General features: G+C 36.8%; 1 protein-coding gene across 1 annotated transcript in view; it reads left to right on the top strand.

Annotated features, from left to right (window-relative positions):
* LOC134749937 (mevalonate kinase) overlaps positions 1-20667 on the top strand; it is a 38315-nt gene that overhangs the window by 10989 nt on the left and 6659 nt on the right. The window contains exons 2-5 of the mRNA XM_063684957.1: positions 11263-11357; positions 15406-15687; positions 17292-17594; positions 18584-18806. Of these exons, the coding sequence (XP_063541027.1) occupies positions 15550-15687; positions 17292-17594; positions 18584-18806 (664 nt within the window). The 5' untranslated portion in view covers positions 11263-11357; positions 15406-15549. The remainder of the gene's footprint in view (positions 1-11262; positions 11358-15405; positions 15688-17291; positions 17595-18583; positions 18807-20667) is intronic.

The following is a 20667-nucleotide window of genomic DNA, read 5'->3' on the forward strand; positions in this document are numbered from 1 at the left end:
ATTTTTATCATTAATATACTCTTCGACTGTGTAATATGCCTTATGCAGTAGACCAGATTTAACATATTTTTTAATTGATTGGCGTATATACCATGTAAATTTGAGCGTGTCATTCTTTTCACTATGAAATATTTACAATTTACATCTCTCCCTACAACATATTTTAAAGTAGGCTAGAGATAGACCATGAAAAGTCTGCAGAGATTATGACAGCACACGCAGTGCCAGTGTTATATATACGTCATAATTAGCCTCATGCATGAAGTTTATATTTGAACGAAATATGTTTTATTCGGATGTTTGTTACCGTTATATCATGTTACAAATGCATTTCCGTTTATAAATTACCATTTAATTACTTAAAATTATAAATAAAAAGTACAAAAATTTGCCCGCGAAAAGCTATTGAGCGAAACGCTCGAAACGCCACGTGACGTCACGCGTTCGACAGACTAGTGTCATTAGTAGCAAACGTCAGTTGGGCCGCCCAACGTGTGACGTCATCACGCTCTGTCGAATTCACGCCAAAAATTATGAGCGTTTCAACCGCTCAAGAATTTTCAACATTTTAAATATTTTTTAATAAAATAATGTTAAGGTTTATAAAAGTATTTTTATCATTTCCGGTTTTCCAATGATATAAATTATGAATCCAAAAATAAATTCATGCATGGAGCTAATTTCATAAAAGTTTGACGTTTAAAATAACATACTGATTTAAACTATCACCATTTTCACTCATAATTTTAAAACTAACACACTCACACACACACACACACACACACATCCTACCTGTGACCACGAACGTAACGTCACGTTCGAAACGTCAGGCCATAAATAAACATAAGTTTGTTACGCGATTAAGTCCTGTGTTAGGTTTAAAATAACACCTGCACTGTGTGCTGTCAAGACTTCTGCAGACTTTTTTGGTTTAACTCTAGTAGATATTGTAGAGCGGCGTTATCAAACTTTTTAAGTGTCAAGTCAATGCCTTAAGGACTAGTGGGCATCAATGTCATGTTCTCAGTTTCACTATAATTCAGATTCGGATACACTTTCACATTCTTTTCTTTAGTGAGTCACCGTTTCAAGACAGACATCTTGTAGTCCATGGATGTAAGTAAAACCTACATCTATGTTGTAGTCGAATATTACGACATTTATTAAGTCATCGTTTTCGTGTTTACCGTGGGACTTAGTTCCCGAGATACAGGCTGGGCCTAGTTTGGGGCCGATGGATATTAGCTTAATTGTAAAATCTAATTTTTTGTTAAGTTCAATCTGTGATCTGTGTGAATCTGTGTAAGAATGTAATATTCATTTATTTATAGTCAACAGCTACAGCAAGTAACTAAGCGAGTGAGTTGTTGAAAAAGATCTACACATTATCTTGTATTAGTCGTGTCAAGCCAGAAACAGAAGAAATGCAACTATTGCCATTAAAAAATGGGTTAAATTACATAGAAGTAATTAGCCCCATGGGTAGGGTAGGGCCTTACAAGGTTAGGTTATTACACTTAATACTTTATTAGCTACAGCACAATTTACAATCGGGTCTATCGCGAATTTATTTTGTTACCTTTATTTACCGACGTTTCGACACAGGTTTCACTGGTCGTGGTCGCGGCTATGTGTGTGTGCGTGTGTGTATGTGTGTGTGGATATGTGTTCAAAAGTTTTAAATGGTATATACAGCACAAATGATAAAATCCAAAATAGATGAACGAACGAAGTGGTTTTTTGCGCTTACTGTCCAGACCTTTAAATAGAATCGAGGCAGTGTCCTCATCAGGCTTACTGCGGGGCTTAAGAGCCAACAGGAGTGGTCATTTCTCCATACAAACGTACTCGACTGTTTCCTCCCTGGTTTTTGAAGCTAGAGGAATGATTTTTTCAACACAGATTAATATTGTCAATATCTGTGTCGGTGTGTTTTGCTTTTTTTGATATTTTTGTTTTTTAAGGCGCTAGAGCCCTTCAAACATGGCCAAAAATGGCCTCACTGACTATGCCGCAATGAGAGGCGTGGTATTCAAAACTGGTATCAATTAGCCAAAAAATCAAAACAGTCCGACACAGACAATTTCATAATCATTTAGATTTCCAAATTTGGTTACGATTGCTTAAGTTTTGGAGGAGGAAACAGTCGAGTACAAAACCTCGATTTTTGAGATTTTTACGCAGGATTTTTCGCCTAAGCTGCAGTTGTCCTTATCGCACTAATTTTAGGGGCGGGGTCAAGTTTCTAAATACGTACACGGACAGAAAAGTGATGGGCAATAGTCGACATTTAAAGTCGATAATCTAGTGATGTGATAAGTTATCGATAAACCATAACAAAGTCGCGATTTGCCTCTTAGTAGGCGAAGTAAGTAAAGTGAGTATGCACTTTGGCCTCAGGGGATATCGTTTAACACTATTTATTATTCCTTGGTTCATACAAAGCTGAGCTGACGCACTAGCTACGAGATTAAGTCCTGGCTACCCCCCAAAAAGGGAGGGGAAAAGTCGGCTTCTGCGCTCCAGTTTGCCTCTATTTCTATCTCTTGATATGAGATCAAATTTGGTATAAATTTTGTGTAAATTAGGGACGAATAATTTATTTTAGAAATAATAGTTTCACATTTTCATACACAAATCTGAATATACGAACGAAAAATTAAAACTATATATAATTTTTGGTCACAGATTTGCTCTTTAGAAGCAAATTGTGGTGATTTGCACTAAAAATTAATTACACAATTTAGTTTATTCATTCTTTATTTAGAAAAGTATCAGTTCTAAGTACGTATTATTATATTGCTTTATATTTTACAACAAAGTATTAATTTTATTAAAACTTTTGTGACGTGATCTCATGAAAGGGGCTCCACGAGGCGAAATACTTTTTACGCCAATTATTTTCTTTTTTTTAAATTTACAACAGACGAAAGTTCGAAAAAAATGTGGTTACTTAATAATTGCCTAACTTGTTGAAAAAATTACTTTACATAATATCAATTTATAACCGTAGTATATTCCATGATATGTTTTAAATACACCATATTATTTCCTAATTTTTAAAAGAATATTTAATACCTTTAAAATAATATCTGTCTGTCTGTCTGCCAATCTGCCTGTCCGTCTGTCACCAGGCTGTATCTCGTGAACCGTGATAGCTAAAAAGTTGCAATATTTACGGATGATGTATTTCTGTTGCCGCTATAACAACAAATACTAAAAACAGAATAAAATATTTTTTTAAGTGGGGCTCCCAAACAACAAACGGGATTTTTTGCCGTTTTTTGCGTAATGGTACGGAACCGACTCGCACTTGGCCGTTTTTTGTTAATAGCTTTAAACTTTTTTTATGTGGGAATAAACGCTTCGAATACATTTTTCTAGACATCATTCTGAATCCAATGAGGTATCATACGTATTTTTAGGAGTTAGTATCTCTATTAGTGGCAGCCGTACAAGCCCAATTTCAAAGAAAAACCGCAAATCGATGTACAGGTTAGCCGTTTGGCACACGCATACTAAGAGGTCAAAACAAAATTTTTGACCCGCAGTTTCTAAAAAAAATCCCTTAGGAGGGGTATGCTGAAACATTTTTTTTGTATGAAAAAAAAAACATATTTTTTTTCCAAAAACCTATCGTGTGTGGTATCATACGAAAGGGCTTTTTGAGGCGATTCTAAAATTATACCACATCATTACATTTTAGCCATTTTTTTGTAAATTAAAACAAATAGAATTTTCAAAACACACCAAGTTTGGGGTCAAGTTAAAGGGTTAAGTAGAACTGTGTCACTTTGTATTGAAAAAAAAAACTAAATAAATTTTTTATTGCTTTTTTGGGGTTACATATGAGGATATCACGTATCATTTGTACAAAAAAAATCAGCCATATCGTATCTGGAGGAGCCCAAACTTGGTATGTTTTGAAAATTATTTTTCTTTCAATTTAAGAAAAAACCGGCCAAGTGCGAATCGGAATCGGGCGCCGAGGGTTCCGTACATTACACAATTTAAACAATGTATTTTTATGTGAAACGTGAGTGAAAGGTAAATTGCGGTTTACGATTTATAACGTATTAAAAAAAAACTACTAACTAGATCTCGTTCAAACCAGTTCTCGGTAAAAGTTGGCAAGGTAATGTACATCATATATTTTTTCAGTTTTATCATTCTCTTATTTTAGAAGTTAGAGGGGGGGTTACACATTTTACCACTTTGGAAGTGTCTCTCGGTCTCGCGAAAACTATTCAGTTTAGAAAAAAAATATATGAGAAACCTCAATATCATTTTTGAAGACCTATCCATAGACCAACCACACACGTATGGGTTTGATGAAAAAAAAATTTTTTTGGGTTTCAGTTCTAAGTATGGGGAACCCCTAAAAATTTTTTTTTCCTATTTTTGAGTGAAAATCTTAATGCGGTTCACAGAATACATCTACTTACCAAGTTTCAACAGTTCTTATAGTTTCGGAAAGAAGTGGCTGTGACATACGGACGGACGACAGACAGACAGACATGACGAATCCATAAGGGTTCCGTTTTTTGCCATTTGGCTACGGAACCCTAAAAATGGCTAAAATGCAATGATGTGGTATATTTTCAGAATCGCTTCAAAAAGCCCTTTCGTATGATAGATGAGAAGTATACGATAGGTTTAAAAAAAAAGTTTTTTTTTATACAAAAAAAGGTTTCAGTACTCCCCTCCGAAGGGAATTTTTTTTAGGAACTGCGGGTCAAAATTTTTGTTTTGACTAGTATATACGTGTACCAAACGGCTAACCTGTACATCGATTTGCGGTTTTTTTATGCGAACAGCTTACACTATTTTTTTCACCACCTTGAACCTTTTGTAGACTAGACTATTGTCCCAAAATATTGGGCGACGCCCGGTCGTCTGGCCTAGGAGGTAGTGACCCTGCCTGTGAAGCCGTTGGTCCTGGGTTCGATGATATGATATGATGAGCACAGATATTTGTTCCTGAGTCATGGGTGTTTTCTATTTGTATTTAAGTATTTATATATTATGTATATCGTTGTCTGAGTACCCATAACACAAGCCTCCTTGGGCTTACCGTGGGACTTAGTCAATCTGTGTAAGAATGTCCTATAATATTGATTTAATATTTATTATTATTTATTTATTTATTGGGTTTCATATTTATTCCGATCAGAATTAGGAGCTCTTCAATTTATACCTATTTTTATCAAAATCTGACACATAAATAAAAAAACGGACCATCAATAAAACTGTATAATTACATCAAAGTAAGAAATATCACATGTCACATGTTTCTTTATTATGATAATTTTATCTAACCTGAGGCTTTCTTTTTTTCTATTCAACGGAGCCGGAGAGCGGCAAATTTGTTTTTCAAGACGCTTGCTCGAAAAGATCTTATTTCATGCAGGTGTACTGAAGGGAAAAGGCCTATATTGTTCCCGCGGGAGTTATAGCTTTCTTTTTTAATTAGGTATGTCACTAATTCATACGAACCAAGTAAGTTATAAGTAAAATACTTTGTTTAAAATCAAGGTATAAGGGAGTTTTACTTTTAAAATACTCACGACTATAATTTAATATTTTTGTTTATCATATTTAAAAATATTTAATTGGATTAATTTAACAGCCGTTATCTTGTATGTTTTTATACAACAATGTTTTCTTGTATGTCCATGTTATGTTATGTTTTTTTACTATTCTGTAACTCGAAATGTTAATTAGATTGCAGGTTGTAGAAGGATATTGAATTTAGTTACTAAAAACGCGAGCGGCGTGAGGCCGGCGAGGAGCGCAAATAACGTGCGCGTCGGTGTGCGTGCACCACACACACTGGGATAGTCCCTCGGTACGCGGTACCGCCCCCGTCAGCGCGACGACGATATTCTCTTTCAAATCTCAAAATTGAGTTTGGTCTCGGCTCCTGTTGGCTCTTAATACTTGTTTTTCAACATTAATACATAGTTTTTAGGGTTCCGTGCCCAAAGGGTAAAAACGGGACCCTATTACTAAAGGGGGCCATCGACTATCAGTCTGCCGGACGAAATCGGCCTGTCAGTTGATCGGAACTGTCAAATTTTTGTTTTAACTGACAGGCCGATATCGTTCGGCGGACTGATAGTCAGTGGGCCCCTTAAATACAAATAACTTTATTTGGCATGAAATATGGTACAAAAGGTGGTCAGACAATATTATACATAAGTAACACATATTTCACCAGCATCTGGCATGCAAAAAACTAAACTTACAACTAAAGCTGCTTAGCTTTAGTTGTAAGTTTAGTTTTAAACAATCATAGTCAAGGGTTATAATACTTATAATTATCATGCACCTACCTCACTCAAAAGATGTCATGTATTCCTCAACTTAAGACTCCGCTGTCCGTCTGTCTGTCTGTCACCAGGCTGTATCTCGTGAACCGTGATAGCCAGGCAGTTTAAATTTTCACATATGTATTTCTGTTGCCGCTATAACAACAAATACTAAAAACAGAATAAAATAAATATTTAAGTGGGGCTCCCATAGAATAAACGTGATTTTTTGCCGTTTTTGCGTAATGGAGGAGCCCGTCGTGCGCGCGTCCGACTCGCACTTGACTGGTTTTTTCGTTTTGTGTACATGAACTTGCAACTTGGAACGCGACTTGAAGGCCAAGGCCTCGACAGGGGATTTTATGAAGCGAAAACAGCTTACAGTCTGCAGTGACAGGTTTAGGATACAGACCTGTTGTGAAATAAAACTGTGAAGAGCTCTACCTGTTCTTTGCTAGGTACTTAATACGGAGCTTTAGCCTTTAGGGCGTCCGCTATAGCTGGCGCGGGTGCACGGAGCGGGCGGGATTAACAGAAAATAGTATCCCATCAAAAACATTACATGTAAAAAGATGCAAGTCTCGCAACCCAGTTTTTCTACTACAAAAAAGTTTTGAGATGTAATGTGATACCAAGTCGGTTATTTTAGTCAGTGCCAGGGGGTGTTATAAGTGTTATAACCGTAATAATATTAGATACTTACCTTTACTTTTTTAATACTTATAAGTTATAATGACTTGGCAATCGCACGGCTACATAATGACATAAGGATAATTATTCAACTGTTTGAAATAATCCTAATGGGGTTGGCCGGTCCGGTCGAAGTGTTTAGCAGATGGCGCCAGCATAGCTTGCCCTGTCAATCCCTAGAATTGTGTCAAATTTTTGTTTTTTTAATGCCCTGGATGCCAGCCTTTTAAGACAAATCTCATAGAAAAAGGGGCAAGCTATGATGGCGCCATCTCTGCAAACCTTTGACAGTTGCCAACCCCAATTAACATAGCGCTAGCCCTAATACAATTTGAGCAATACACATACGAGTACAAGCATAGAGTAACTTATACTAGAGCGGTACTGTCATAGTAAATTTTGTAACCCCAGTAAATTCACTGCCATCTGTCGAAACACTTTAAAACTAAAAATTAAGATTTATAAAAATACGATAAATTGTATTGAAATATAGATAAATGATTCTTTTAAATGCATTAATTATTTTTATGATTTTGACCCATGTTCCCTCACTGATATGCGTTAAAATTGTTAAATAACAAACGAAACAGTCAACGCCATCTATACGACAGTGGGCCAAAACTAGTGGCGCTCTCTGAACGAGAATCAAATTTTCTTGATTTTTGAGGCACGTTTTTTCCTTAGACTGTAAACATCTAGTACGGAGTTATATCTATCTTTGGTACAAGTAAAGCATTGTGTGCGATTGCCAAGTCATTATATGTATTAAAAAATAAAGGTAAGTATCTAATACTGTTACGTTTTTAACACCCCCTGGCACTGACTAAAATAACCGACTTGTTATTATACACAACGACGGGACTAACCGCGTAAAATAAGTTTTAAATTTACCTCCGACGTTTCGAGGACGGCGTTGTCTCCGTGGTCTCGGAGAAGACTGGCTAAAGTTGACATCAACATCTACGCGCGCGAGTTTTTCGAACTACCCTCACTTGGTCTTGTTCCTGTTTATAACCGACTTGGTATCACATTACATCTCAAAACTTTTTTGTAGTAGAAGAACTGGGTTGCGAGACTTGCATCTTTTTACATGTAATGTTTTTGATGGGATCTCATCTTTAGAGCCAAGGTAAAAAATGTGTATTCTGACTTATTGGACACGGTACACGGTGTATACAATGGACCCACGCGCGTGCCCCACTCCTTGTACCCGCGCCAGCTAGTGACGCCCTAAAAGTCAATAAAACCAAAGATAGATATAACTCCGTAATAGATGGATACAGTCTAAGGAAAAAACGTGCCTCGAAAATCAAGAAAATTTGATTCTCGTTCAGAGGGCGCTACTAGTTTTGGCCTACAGTCGTATAGATGGCGTTGACGGTTTCGTTTGTTATTTAACAATTTTAACGCATATCAGTGAAAGAACATGGGTCAAAATCATAAAAATAATTAATGCAAATAAAAAAAATCATTCATCTATATTTAAATACATTCTATCGTATTTTTATAAATCTTTATTTTTAGTTTTAAAGTGTGTCGACAGATGGCAGTGAATTTACTGGGGTTACAAAATTTACTATTACAGTACCGCTCTAGTATAAGTTACTCTATGATAAAACCTTTCTGCGGTCTGATTTGGAATACTGACTTTTGCAAATGTTTGGCTACAGCTGTTGTTTACCTAATAATTTTAGTTGTGTAGCGAATCCACATGGCTACGTTGAAAATCCATTACCTCGTATGATTCGGTTCGTACCCGATCCTTGATGTTTCGCGCCTGTTTGCGATAAACATAGTTATTCTCACTCAAATATCAGGCCAGGCTACTATTATGCCGCCAGAAAGTTGCCAATATTTCGAAATTTCTCATGGGAAATTTCGGAAACTTCTCAGTTTTCCATTTCCGAAATAAAAGCTTCCTTTGTTTCCAGTGAAATTTTCCTGAAATTTCCAAAAACTTTTCCTAACTTTAAAAAAAATAATTGCACACACTTATTTTTTATTCTTGTTAATTCTGAATGAGAACAATACATCGTTTAAGAATTCGCCTTGATTTTATGCAGTATAATATATGCACTTTAATAGTATTTTGCAGCTGCGTCGTCATTGGTAGTTGATTCAATTGTTTCCTTATGGGTCACTCGACCAATCAGTTGCGGAGTCTAGATGTGTGCTGAATGGTAAATCACTGGGAAATCTATTGGGTGAAGAATTTTCCTAATGATGACAACAATGGGAACGAATGGCATGACATATTATATAAACTCTTTGTATAGGTATTCCAGATTATAAAATGTCACTTGTCAGGTTGGTTTCCCAATTTGCCCCATTCAACTTATATTAGTATCTGGAATACAAATAGTGTTAGAATTTAAACAGAATGGAAAACAGTAAGTCTAAATTCCAAAACGCTTTTTCTCACTTGACATAGTGTGGTGGGTGATACAAATTATGTACAAAGTAATATATCAATTGTCGCGTACTGAGAGAAATTTCTCCCGCGGACGCTTCGGCTGTGGAATGAGCTCCCTGCCGAGGTTTTCCCGAGGGCCTACAGTAGATATGGGGTTTCAAAAAAGGAGTGTACAGGTTTTTAAAGGGTCGGCAACGCGCATGTAATATATCTGGTGTTGCAGGCGTCCATAGGCTACGGTGACTGCTTACCATCAGGCAGGTCGTATGCTTGTTTGCCAGCGATTTTTAAATACCATTTAAAAAATGCTAGACGTGCCGTTGTGTCCGTCACTTTGACTTACAGTGCAAAACCTAAAATTCTAGATTCGTTACGGGTAGATAAAAAGAGAAAAACCCGCTATACCTACATAAAAATATTAATTTTCATTCTTAAACAGTGACAATGATGCTAGGGATATCGTATTTTTGCATTTTTTGCTACTGTGACCTTGCTAGTGCTACAGCAATGAAATTCCTTGAACGCAGTAAAGTGCTTGGAACTACATTGTACAGTGTACACTGTGTACAGTACAATGCACACATTCCGATTCCGATATCACCTTTACGCGGGCCTTGAGATTGGTCAAAGTCATTGCCGACTGACTCCTAGGGAATTTTCCTCATAGCGAAGTGTTTGTGTAACGTGGTATCCAGGAATAGAGTAGACGGACGTTTTCACATTGTGGTGTTAATCTTACACATTATTATGTAAAAAGTTATAATTAGAATAATTGAACTGTTATTTTTACCGTACCTACCGTACCTACATACGTAAAATTTGTTTGGGCCAAAATAACCACAGAGTGGGTGCCCCATGAGTCAAACCGGGGATCCGGCAGACCTCGTCGGCGATGGCGGGATAACTTGGACTCCTTTTTGAGCGACTGGCCAGATGTAGCTCAAAACCGGGAGGAGTGGAAGAAGAGGGGGGAGGCCTTTGCCCAGCAGTGGGACACAATAGGCTCGTAATAATAATAATAAACTTTATTTGTTTCTTCGCAAGAGTGATGAGAAACATTGTTTGTTCAGCGATAAACACGAGTCATAAGTTTCCCTTCGGGCATAGGATTTCTAATAGCTCTCGTTTAAAATTTAACTTAATTGTACTACCAGCAATTAACCTCGGGTTAGTGGAATGGTGCAAGTGGCGCTTAGTGTCTTTAGATCTAGTCAACAACCCAACCCAAACACACTTTCGAACACCAAACACTAAATTTATGGGTCACATCCAAAGCCTCGTGGCACACTGCCCCGAATTTGGGTCGTCTGATTGTCCGCCAATTGATCGAATTGAACATTCGCGATTCGCGGAACGGAATGGCACTTTTTGGGTCGATTACATATTCTATTAGTAGGGTGGCCGAACAGGCTTAGGTTACTTTTCGCTCATGTCGTCTCGGGCATGGGTATATTTGGTATCAGTACATTCAGTATGATGTCCTACAAATATATGCGATGACAAGCGCGAAAGTGGTGGAGGTAGTTGCTGTGACGTCATAAAGTCGGCAGTACAAACTTTTTCTCTGTCCCTGTCTTATCCTTTTAAAATAGTAATGAATTGTATTATTTTTATATCGAGACTTCGCAATCACGCTTTAAATTCAAGTGTATAATTCGGAACTTGACAACTTTGTCAAAACTTACTTCGGTAATTAGGCCTTTACATTACGTTGACAAGTGTTTTAATTCCGACCTATTTATTTTAATAGTCTACGTTCTTTAGCAGCGCGTTTTAGCATTACGACAGCGCCATCTATCGAATATCTGGCATAATAGGCAAAGCCCTAATATAAATATATTGTTCCAGGTAGTGACGGACGAGAGTGACGGCTGTGGCGCCAAGTTCTCAGCGCTGATCGTCTCCGACAAGTTCCAGGGGAAGCCTTTGCTGGCGCGCCACAGGTAAAATGTAGCTTTCCATCACAGAAGGGTCGTCCTTATGCTTCAAGTGCAATAAGGTCCTTTTTATCCAAAGAGGACGGCCAAGGAAAGGAGTGCGCTCCCGCCATCTCTATTTCCTGAGAAATATGACCTCGGGCTCTTTAAATAAAGTAGAGAACTATCAGAGAACTATCCTATCAACATATCGTCACTAATACTTTGAAAAAACCTCGTATCTTGTTCTGTCAATAAAAGGAAAAATGTAGTAACTACATGTATGTGATGCATATAGTTACTGCGTTTAAACTTTGATTAGCAGGTGTGTTTTTTTTAAAGTATTGACGCGATATACCTTCATGCTACCTTTTATATACAAAAACTCTTATAATTAGGTAACTATCTTGAATAAGCTTACGTGATTGTTCTCACATACACCATTAACAGACCAAACAGTTTAGATCTCAATATATAATATCATTTATCTGAATCTAAACCTTAACGCAATGAGATAAGGTTTATTATAGGTTAATTAACTTTATTTTCTGGGGCTCAATTTCATATGGATAATGAAATAAAACGGCTTGTATTGGATGTAGTGTTCATTATATGATTATTATAGAATGTTTTGTTTGGCGATCCTGGGTCCGAAAACCGGTAAGGATGCCTTATTTGTGTGATGAACTCGGAGATTTGGTTCCTGATTTGTCTTTTATGCACTAGCTTCGTAGGCAGTTTTTTTAATAACGTGGTGACTCAGGTGACAACCAAAGCTTACTAATTACTACAACAAGTTTACAGCCATAATATATCGTATACGTTAAAAAAAAAAACAATCTTGTTTCATCAATAGACAAAACAAGATAGATTTTTGTTTAATTATTTTTTTGCAATTAGTGAGTTTTGGTTGTCACCTGTCGATAATATTAATATCCGCCGCGCTCGGGAAAGCTTTGGTAACCTCAGCCGATAGAGCGGTGAGCCAGTGTCCTTGGAAGACCCCGAGTTCTAATCCTTGTCTAGGTATTGAACTTTTGGTCTCTCCATTATTAAAAAAAATGTTAAACATAAATACTAATCTTATTCTGTTGCTTACTTTATAAAACGAACTGTGTACAATCGCCCTCGAGTAGGACAATTGTATTTCGAGAGAAATTTAACGATCTAATGCCAGTGAAAGCGAATCAATCAAAAGCCAACTCACCCCGTGTCTGCATGTCGAACAGCTGGTCGGTACCGACACTGTCCAACGGCGAGCTGATGCTGTGGTGGCTGCTGCGAGGGTTTTCAGCACACAAATTTTAACACATTTTGGGTTTATCACGACGAACGAGCTTGCGCATACGAGAATGAGCGGCCATCAAATCGATCTACCTTCAACTGGTTTTTTATAAACGTCAAAAATATTCGAAAAAACTACCCTATCTACTGTTGCTAATCAATGTGTTCCATTTTACGATATATAGAATGACATTAAAAAAAAAAAAAAAACAGAAAACAAATAAAACTAAACTAGATATGGTGTCCGGAACCATCAAACTAAACTAATATATAGTTATTTTTTCACCGATAAACACGTATTGTTATTATAATTTTTTTCATGACAATAAGATAACATTGTATAGTTTCGTACTGCGTAAATACTTTGAACAGTAAAATGATATGATCAAACGTTTCTTTCTAAACAGTTTTCCTTGATTATATCGCGAAGTTGAAAGGTCATTTTCAAATAAAAAAAAATGGTAGGAACATGTCTAATTATGCCCGCGGTGTAGGGTTCTGCAGCCACTGATACAAACATAATTTGGAAGACATAAAAAAAAAAAAAACCAGTAGGTGTACACAAGACACATTGAAATTACAATAACAGTAGGAATTCAATGTACAAAGACGTACTTATTCCTATAAGGGATCTCTTCTAATTAAATCTGTATAATTATATCCTGTATGATATGATATGTTAGTTGTAGGTTGTAGCACAATACTGAGCTTGAGCCACCTAGTGTCATAAATCTGAAACTTAAACTTGACATTGACTTATAATTAAATTAATTTACTAACAAAGTGCAGAAGGCAGGAAAGGAACTGACCTCTATACAGTCTATGCACGCACTTCTGCGTGTTAGGTTTGCCACCTAGTTGCATAAATGTAAAACTTATACTTGACATTGATTTTTCATGCCAACATTAAGCAGGTGCTGCCCCTGTAGTTTACGCATGCTCCCTTGCGAGTTAGAGCGGCTGTCACCTTGTGTTTTAAATTTGAAACTAACTAAAATGTAATCTTAAAGGGTATATCGTATGTCTATTACCTAATGATTGACCTGCTAAATACATCAAATACATTTTTGTAGGAAAGACACCAATCATTTGGAGGACGTTAACATTAGTACCTATGTACCTTTAGTCAAATCTATGCCGAAAATAAGCCCGTGCATCGAAAATGGTGTTTTTCTACTCCAGCACTCTTATTTGTATATTAAATGACTGCCAGTGAGATCGAAATCGACTTCAAAAGAAGCGCGGCGCGCGGCGCAGTGTTATAAGGATCCTTACAGCAGTGTTTTTAGGGATATTCATACATTTTTTTTAACCACGTCGGTGGTAATCAATCATACAGCCCATTATGCAGCAAATATTAGGTGTTTGCCGCTGTCTTAGAAAAAATACTATTAAATATCGCTGGTAATTTTAAAACACTTCTCCAACGTGACAGACGGACGATGCAAAACTGTGAATACTGTGATGGTTCCGAATTCTGTTGGAATTTCAGATGGAATCGTCCTTATTGCACTTGAAACATAAGGACCCTTCTGTAATGGAAAGCCGCATATATTTCCTAAACCTAAATCACTGGACGAGCATCACTGTCACTGTCAATAAAATGGTGAGGACGGTGCGGCTCATGCCGTAGTATTTTACATTCAAAAGACCTAGTATAAAGATGGGCCGAATATTTGGCAATTACTAATTATTCGTTTGTATTCGGTCGAACTATTCGGTTAAAAGTGCCGAATATTCGGCAAATATTGTTTATTATGTTTGTCTTGTTACAAGTGTTACAACACAGTAAAATGTACTCCTCCAGAACTTTTAAAGTACTTTCTTCCATCAGGTTACGTTTTCACGTTTGTCATTAAAACACAATATGATGAGATATGTTGAAACCATACAATGTTTTGATTACTTGGAGGGTGCTAAAACTTTTGTTGCGTCTCTTGCCTTTTAGCCAGTTTGGTTCTAGGAAATTCTAGGAAAACAAATATCTTTAGCTGCTGCTCGTAATGTAATTGATGCATTTTTAAATTGTTTCTTAGAATGATACCGATGAACCAAATAACTCGGCTGAATATTCGGTTCGGTAATATCTGAGCCGAACATTCGACCGAATATTCGTATTCGGCAAACTCCATATCGCCGCTATACTTACTCAACCTCGTATCTGCAACACGCATTTGATGACAGACACCCGTATTCCGAATGAAAGAAAAGCGACATTTCCATCAAATAATTGTTGCAGATATGAGGTTGAGTAAGTATAGCGACGATATGCCCATCTCTAATGTATAGCAAAGATAGATATAACTCCGTAATAGATGGATACAGTCGAAGGAAAAAACGTGCCTCGAAAATCAAGAAAATTTGATTCTCGTTCAGAGGGTGCTAGGGGCCAAAGCTAGGGCCTACTGTCGTATAGATGGCGTTGACGGTTTCGTTTGTTATTTAACAATTTTAACGCATATCAGTGAAAGAACATGGGTCAAAATCATAAAAATAATTAATGCAAATAAAAAAAATCATTTATCCATATTTAAATACATTTTATCGTATTTTTATAAATCTTCATTTTTAGTTTTAAAGTGTGTCGACAGATGGCAGTGAATTTACTGGGGTTACAAAATTTACTATGACAGTACCGCTCTAGTATAAGTTACTATGTGTATAGTAAGTATAATAACCACGTATCGCAAAAGCTTTTATGTGTATTCCGGTTAGGTGTATGTCTGAAACATACAGAACCCCATTAAAAAAACAATTGACGCTGACTAATCTATATATTCCTTGCCCGCAGACTTGTCAACTCAGTTCTTCAGGGGGAGCTCAAGGAGATACACGCGTTTACGCAGAAAACTCTCACTCCCGACCAGTGGAAGGCTCAACAATAATGTACTAGAATTAAATGAGAATTTAAAAAGTAGTTTTTTTTTTATTGAAAATGTTGAGCGGCGAGAATTTGTATACCGTGAGTGTGTCGGCGCCGGGGAAGGTGATCCTGCATGGGGAACATGCGGTGGTTTATGGGAAAACTGCTATCGCTGTCAGCCTCGGGTTGAGGAGTTCCATCGTTATAAAGGTATGTTTTTTTTACTAGGGTGGTTTAAAAAAAATTTCTTCACGTTATTATCGGCAATCATCATTTTCATGTGCAGCGGGTGCTAGTCCATTCTACTCCTACGGGCCTCTTTTTCTAAATCATGTCACTAACTCATACGAACCAATTGGGTCGTAAGGAAAATACTTGTTCAAGTCAAGGTATAATGAGTTATACTTTCATAATACTAACGTTTATAATTTAATTTTTTTTTATGTTTAAAAATATATAATTTGATTATTTTGATAGCCGTTTCGATGCCAGTAAAAAAATGACAATATGGCGGACGAATGTCTGAAATGTCAGTATTTAAGAATTATTTCCCTTAAAATTTAGTTTAATTTTTCTTTGTAAGTGTGATGAAAAACATTGTTTGTAACCCCGGGGGTAAAAATATTGCAAACTCGAGTCTATAATTCACTTTTTAGTTAGCAAAATTTTACTTACTCCCCTCGTTGCACAATGTATTATTTTACAAATGGCCACTATATTACAATTTAAATAAAACTTAAACGTACCCGACACTGTTTTCATTTTACACCTAAAGATTTCCCAAAAGGTCTGAAAAAGTCATTTATTTTTATCTGCAAGTTATCTTATCAATTAAAGTCGACAATCACAAGGAAAGTGACTAATTTACGTAGTGAATTATTGTGTTAATAATTCTATATAATTATTAACTTTTTCTTTTTTTTTTATTGGGCAAAATCGAAAAACATTGACAACATTTTCACAGTTATATTTTTTTGGGACAATACTTACCTTTTACTTTAGAATTTTCGTATTCATTAGTCTTAGTCTACATTTGTTATTAGGCTTACAAAATGGTCAAAATGGTTATTGGACAAATGCAAATAATGCAGTAGTAAGTTTTGAAAACATTGTAAAAAGAAAAGATATCCAATAATAAAGCTTGAACTAAGAAAATAATACTTACCTATGTTAAAAATAAATATCTCAAAAATATAGACTATTAAGCTATTAGCAATTTTGTTTGCATATCCTTACGTAAGTAATTAATTAATTGTTTTTATTAACTGGCAAGACTGAACTTAATCTACCTCCACACCACAGGTACCAAATTTCATCTAAATCGGTTTAGCGGTTTAAGCATGAAGAGGTAACAGACAGACAGACAGATACTTTCGCTTAAATTAGAATATTATTAGCAGGCATGTTCATGCTGTTAATAGCTGTATGTTTGTGTGTTTTCCTGCTTGATATGAAAGAGCTTTTAGCTATATTTGTGTTTTCACAGAAATAACATATGTATGAGTTTTAAGGTCATAAGAATCTACAAATGCAGCATGCAAAAATAATAAAGTTGGGTACTAACGCTGTGTAACTAGTTATTATTTAATAAATATAAAATCATAATGGAAACTAGCGAAAAAACAAGCATTTGTAACGCTTCACAACCTTTTCGAGACGTGCATGTCTGCTCCATCCAGGCGGGAGCCAACACCACAACCCAGGTAGCAAAGTAACGTCAGCGACGTCGTAATGACGTAACAATGACGTCATTATGACGTCATAAATGCTACCTGGGACTGAACCAAGCCCTCACACACCTCCCATCTTTACAGGAAGTTAAAACCGTCGGAGAACCAGCGGTCTACATCCACCTACCCTGCGTCGGTCTCCAGGAGACGATACCCCTCAACCCCACCGTGAAGGCTCTCTTCAACCCGCAGCTCTGCCACGGCGTCACCGGCAAGTTCTCCTGGAAGATACCAGGGCATCTGGACCATGACAATCATCTCAGGAAGGTCAATGAGTTCCTGCATCAGATCAAGCCAAATTTCGATGAGCTGCCGAATAACCAGAAGAATTCTTTGAGGAGCTTCCTTTATATGTATTCGGGGATTTTTGGGAGTACGAATTTGCAGGTAAATTTTATCTTGTTATATCATAATTTTGAACTATTTATCGAACGTACTTCTGCAAACGATACGTGATTTCTTTATGCCATAATTTTTCTCCCGTATCCCGTATTACATTTAGGTATCCCTTAAAACAGATGGGTAGTCTTAGCTAATTACATAGCCTACATAGGTACATCTCATTGTTTACAGTAGTAACTTCAATTTAATTTTGTATAACAGAAACATTTTTAATTTAACCTTAAATATCCTAAATGACTTAAGTACATTCCCTTACTTTATACGGTATGTCATTATACAATTTGGGGACCAAGTACTTCCTACTTCTTTTTCCATAATAATTATTACCACAGACGGAACCTCTTACATTTTTTTACTCATTGTTCTTGTTAATCAAGGCGATTTATATAAGTTAAATTAAATTCATCTTTACTGAACTGCTCTAATGCCAGCAACCTCCCTACCTCCACATACATGTTTATATGCAAAAAAAATAATCAAAACTATTCTACTACATTGTGTTTGTATTGTAAAACTTCACTTATTCTAATTTCTACTGGCCCCAGAACATGCATTAAATTTTATTTGCATTCTAACTAAAAAAAATCCAATAAAGCGTGGAGTGCGGACAATAAATACCAAATAAGGTGAAGGATTCCAGCCGGGCTAGCACATGATTGGCGCGAGAGTATCTCGCCGCGACATAGACTACCCGTCCCTCTTGAATTCATACAGTTAGTAAAAGACGGGTAGTCTATCTCGCGGCGAGATACTGTCGCGCCAATCATGCGCTCGGCCTACAGAAGAGAATAAATGAGGGACTTTATTAAAATGAGATCTTTAGCGAGGCAAACTGCCTCGCTAGGAAAGAATTAAGAAGGGTAATATATAGGAAGAAGGAACTAAAAATACTTAAAATCTATTTTCCTTTCCAGAATGTAGGTTACGTTTTTATCTATTTAAAAGACATTCATATAAATATCAAATCTCCCCAGGTGAAATCCATGGATATCTCCATGGGCTCAGAGCTAACCATAGGCGCTGGGACCGGCAGCTCCGCCTCTTTCGCAGTCTGCCTCGCGGGTGCGCTCTTACGGCTGATGGCGCTGCGGGCGCGAGGCAGCTTCGAGCCCCCCGGTGATTTTGAGCCGCGCGAGGCAGAAGCGATTTCAGCTTGGGCGTATAATTGCGAGCGGATCATGCATGGGACGCCTTCAGGTGAGTCTTGCTTATATTTAGACATCTTTTCAATCTTTGTTCGGACAGTGGGGTGGGCTCAAGACTAGACTCTGACCACGCTGTGCAAAAACTTGGCAGTAAGAATGCATACATATCCGTATAAGTTCCATACTTGACGTAGCGCTTGGCATAAAATCTTAACTAGCGTCGGCCGACTCTGTACTTCTGTTGGCATCGGGAAGACTATAATCCGCAATTTTAGTCACTTTTTTGTAGTCAACAGCCAGCAACTCATACCTGAGGGCCACGGAACGAACGCTCCAAGCATGTGTTTCGTGGCTGGGCTTATAACGTACAGTGAGCTGCGAAATTGCCCGGATAAATTATAAATTAATTCATTGAAAAAACTCTCCATGCACTTTTACGGCTGATGGTACATCTCCGTACACCCAGCTGCAAAAGTACTACATGGCGAAGCGCCTCGTGGAGGCGACGGGTGACAGAAGGGCTGGCTCCTACCTTGCGCAAAGGATTGGCGGACGGCAATGCCGCCAGCCTTCTTGGCACCCTCCCACGAGGCGCCGAGCTAAAGACAGTTTTTTATTTATAGTTTTAATTGTAGTTTTTAAGTTTAGTTTATAATTTTTACTTTAAGGATTTATTTATTTTTGTTTACTCTAATTAATTGTTATGGTTTGACTGAATAAATATGTATCTATGTTACTATACCTACATGGCCACTTTATGAATGAACTTATTTCTAATGTGTCGATACAATTTTGTAGCTCGCTGTACGTGATGTCTGGTCATCTTTTCACGGCTTAGCTAATTGGAACGAATACATTTTATATAAATTCTCTCCGTCGGTTTTTTCTTATTCAATCCACGGGTTTGCATCCAAATTCCAGAATCATCGAAGCAATTGGCAAATGCCCTTGGCACACATCGCGGATTCGAACCTTGTACCTCTGTACAGCGCGGCCTTGCACTGTCAAATGCGAATCACTTGACGTAAATTGGCTTCCGAACTTATTTATCTGAATGTATCATCTTTCACTGAAACTCAGTTAACATACAAGTTGTTAAGAGGCCGGTGTCGATTTTAGTCGCAAAAATGTAAAATTGATAGATTTAGTCCGTGAAATTTTACACCTTTTGTTACCTAATTGAAATAACAAGTACTGGTTTCTATTAGCACGTCTTCTTATCTTACCTTTTATCAGATCAATTTTTTGAAAACAGACTCACTAAATTAGTAATGTTTGCTTTTCTGATGGACGTTTAGGTAAACGCGCGTAAAGCACTGATTTTGTCGCTTTTATTTGTAAATTTCGTAAAGTTTGGACGGCTAAACATGGTAATTTTGTATTACACATATCCTGTACTTGACGTTTATCAGACTACATTTTTATTATTATGACTTTGAAGTAGTGTAAATGAAAGTTAGACAAAATCAATTTTCTTCAGAAATTACTTCAAAACAAGTGACAATTTCTCTGAAAATCGACTTAATTTCAACGTAATTTTGATACTTAAACAATCTACAACATTTGCTGAAACTATTCTTATACATCAATTTGTATAATGTACCACCATGATTTTTTGATGAATTTTTAAAAACTGCCCCTTCTCTTCATGCATTACCGGTGACGCACTCTCGCGACCTCATTATTAAAAGGCAAGATGAGAAGGCGTGCTAATAGAAATCAATACTTGTTATTTAGATATTACGTAACAAAACGTGTATAATTTCAACGACTAAATCTATCAATTTTACATTTTTGCTCCAAAATCGACTACGGCCTCTTAAACCGTATTGGAAATGGATTTACCTGTGGTCAATTAGCCTAAGACCCAAGGCAATTTTAGCGCTTTTGAATTTCAAAACTTTCTTTTATTT

This window comes from Cydia strobilella, chromosome 19 (genome assembly GCF_947568885.1).
Source record: "Cydia strobilella chromosome 19, ilCydStro3.1, whole genome shotgun sequence".
Taxonomy (NCBI): Eukaryota; Metazoa; Arthropoda; class Insecta; order Lepidoptera; family Tortricidae; genus Cydia; species Cydia strobilella.